The 2,407-nt window shown below is 42.4% G+C and overlaps 1 protein-coding gene across 1 annotated transcript in view; it reads left to right on the forward strand.

Annotated features, from left to right (window-relative positions):
• The window catches only part of EIF4E2 (eukaryotic translation initiation factor 4E family member 2), a gene marked incomplete at its 5' end in the record, with an annotated part of 18,994 nt that overhangs the window by 6,643 nt on the left and 9,944 nt on the right, over nucleotides 1–2,407 (forward strand). The window contains 2 exons of the mRNA XM_010291309.1: nucleotides 432–584; nucleotides 673–809. Of these exons, the coding sequence (XP_010289611.1) occupies nucleotides 432–584; nucleotides 673–809 (290 nt within the window). The remainder of the gene's footprint in view (nucleotides 1–431; nucleotides 585–672; nucleotides 810–2,407) is intronic.

Genomic DNA, 2,407 nt, shown 5'->3' on the forward strand with positions numbered 1-2,407 from the left:
TGTTCTGTGATGAGGGATTTTTCCTGTTTTACAAGCAGAAGTACATATACAGGGGATTAGGCAAAGGGGGAATCAGTCTTGAGTTTAAGAATAGTTTTAGGGTCCTTGCCTCTGGTTCTGTGTGCAGATTGGTAGGCTGGCGTTAGTCTTTGCTAGTGAGATTAAAACACTAGAGCTCAAGTCTTCAGTGCATAGAGCTTCATCTGGAATGCTGAGAGTCATTGTTTCAAATACTTTGTATTCAAAGTAAGTGGTATACTTCTGTCTCTGCTTGTGTGGGTAGAAGTGAAATGCTTTTGCTTGAAAATACCTCCATTCTGTCCTTTGCCCCACCCAATCAATATCTGCTCCTGTCTGTGGCTCTGGTGTCTTATGAGAAGCAAAAAAAATAGCTATAAGAAAACAAATCAATTTCTTGCCTCTCTTCCTAGGATGATGCCAACAAAAATGGTGGTAAATGGATTATCCGTCTGCGAAAGGGCTTAGCATCACGATGCTGGGAGAATCTTATTCTGGCAATGCTGGGAGAACAGTTTATGGTGGGGGAAGAAATCTGTGGGGCAGTCGTCTCTGTCCGATTCCAGGTAAGCAGTTCTGAGAACTGGCATCTGCTTCCATTTGGCAGGGCTACAAAAAGTACCATCTGCTTACCCCTCACATGCTATTCTGTAGGAGGATATTATCTCTATATGGAACAAGACAGCCAGTGACCAGGCCACGACAGCCCGGATACGCGATACATTACGAAGAGTGCTCAACCTACCTCCCAACACCATCATGGAATATAAAACACACACCGATAGCATCAAGTATGTGTGGTAGCAGGGGGAGGGCCTGCTGCTGGTTGCATGCATGCTTGAGCAATTTAATGCAGATCGCAAGAAGTGCTTATGTGCGTTAGGGCTGTTCACTGCGAACAGTAATACAAACAGCAGCATTTGTTGCCAGTGCGTTTTGAAAGCTAAATATCTGTGTCATTGTCGTGCTGCTGTTAGGGACATTTGGGTCTGATAGTAAAACCTTATTTTTTTGAAGTGTATAGTCCAGAGCTTTTTTAACAATCCACCCAGCCTCTTGCTTGGGAGATGAGCAGCCCACTGTGGGACTGTGGCTTGATGTATTCAAAGACAAGATTGCAGTAGGGGGGGGCTAGATTATTTGTATAAACAGAGATTCTGGGGAATAAAGTGCGGAAGCTAACGGGGATTTATCATGCCATTAGACTTATAAATGGTCTTGGGAAAGTGCTGTGTGAATTTACAGTGCTGTACAAATGATTTCTAATCATAATAAACGTCGTATATTAAGTCTTCCAGGCCCTGGTGACAGAGGCTCTTTAACAAGACTAGAAGATCATGGTACACAGAGAGGACAGCTGTATTTTTAAATAAACCTATTATAGCTTACCATACCAGGCCATTGAGGCTGACTTTTATTTCTCACAAAGTGCTGAAAAATTGCATATATAGGTATTAGTTAGAGGTGAATAATGTATTTTTTCCTTTTTTTAAGTGTATTATAAACCAATACACTGATTAAGTCACATTGGTTAAATTAACACTTGAAAAGGTGTACCTGGAAGAAGTGAAACAAATTAATAAGACATTGATAAAGCAGTGAGCTTTCTAGTCTAGCCTGTAATCAGGGTGCAAGTACCTTTCATTACTTCCTTTCATTATGCTGGCTTGTCCTTTCTACGTAATCACCCTGTCATCAGTGTACTGTTAAACAGTTTGGTGAGATCAGTCCTGTTTTTAGCAGACAGCTAGCTTCCAGTTGTGTCCGATTTTGAGTGTGGGTCACTAGCAATAACGCAGAGGTCTTGTTTAAACTACCTATAGGCATCTAGGGTTCCATGTGACCCCCCCTTGCTGTGTGTGTGGGAAGGAAAAGGGAAGGAGAAGTTGTTATTATTAAACTGAACCTTTTCCAGGCAGCTTTGGTTTCTGGAAGTTCCCACGTCTGTTGTTGAAATCTCATGTTCATGATTTTACCAGTAATGTTTCTCATGCACTTTTTGCCGGGAGAGGGCACCATCGACTCTCTGTCTGTGTTAAGAGATACCAAAGTGCTCATGTGGACACATAACAGGATATTTCATTCCTGTTCAGTAGTAGCAGATTGCGGATTGTGGTGATGCAGGTTTGTGTGGTGGGAGGATGGAGGTGTTTTGACTTCTCAAAAAAAAAGCTGTGTCCTGAGGTTGTGTACTCACTGTCCTAAGCTGTGGTGGTGGTTTGTGTAGCAAGTTTAGAATGGAAAAGGTGTGGCCTTTCCCTTATTAGCTATTGCCACCAGCGCTTCCTCGCACAGAGAATGCTGCTATAGTAGTGTTTGTGTATGTTCTTGCACTGGCAGATGTCAGTCCTTGAGTGGTGATGCATCCAATATTGTGGTTCTATTTTCC

Source organism: Phaethon lepturus, unplaced genomic scaffold (genome assembly GCF_000687285.1).
Source record: "Phaethon lepturus isolate BGI_N335 unplaced genomic scaffold, ASM68728v1 scaffold17457, whole genome shotgun sequence".
In the NCBI taxonomy this organism is placed as follows: Eukaryota; Metazoa; Chordata; class Aves; order Phaethontiformes; family Phaethontidae; genus Phaethon; species Phaethon lepturus.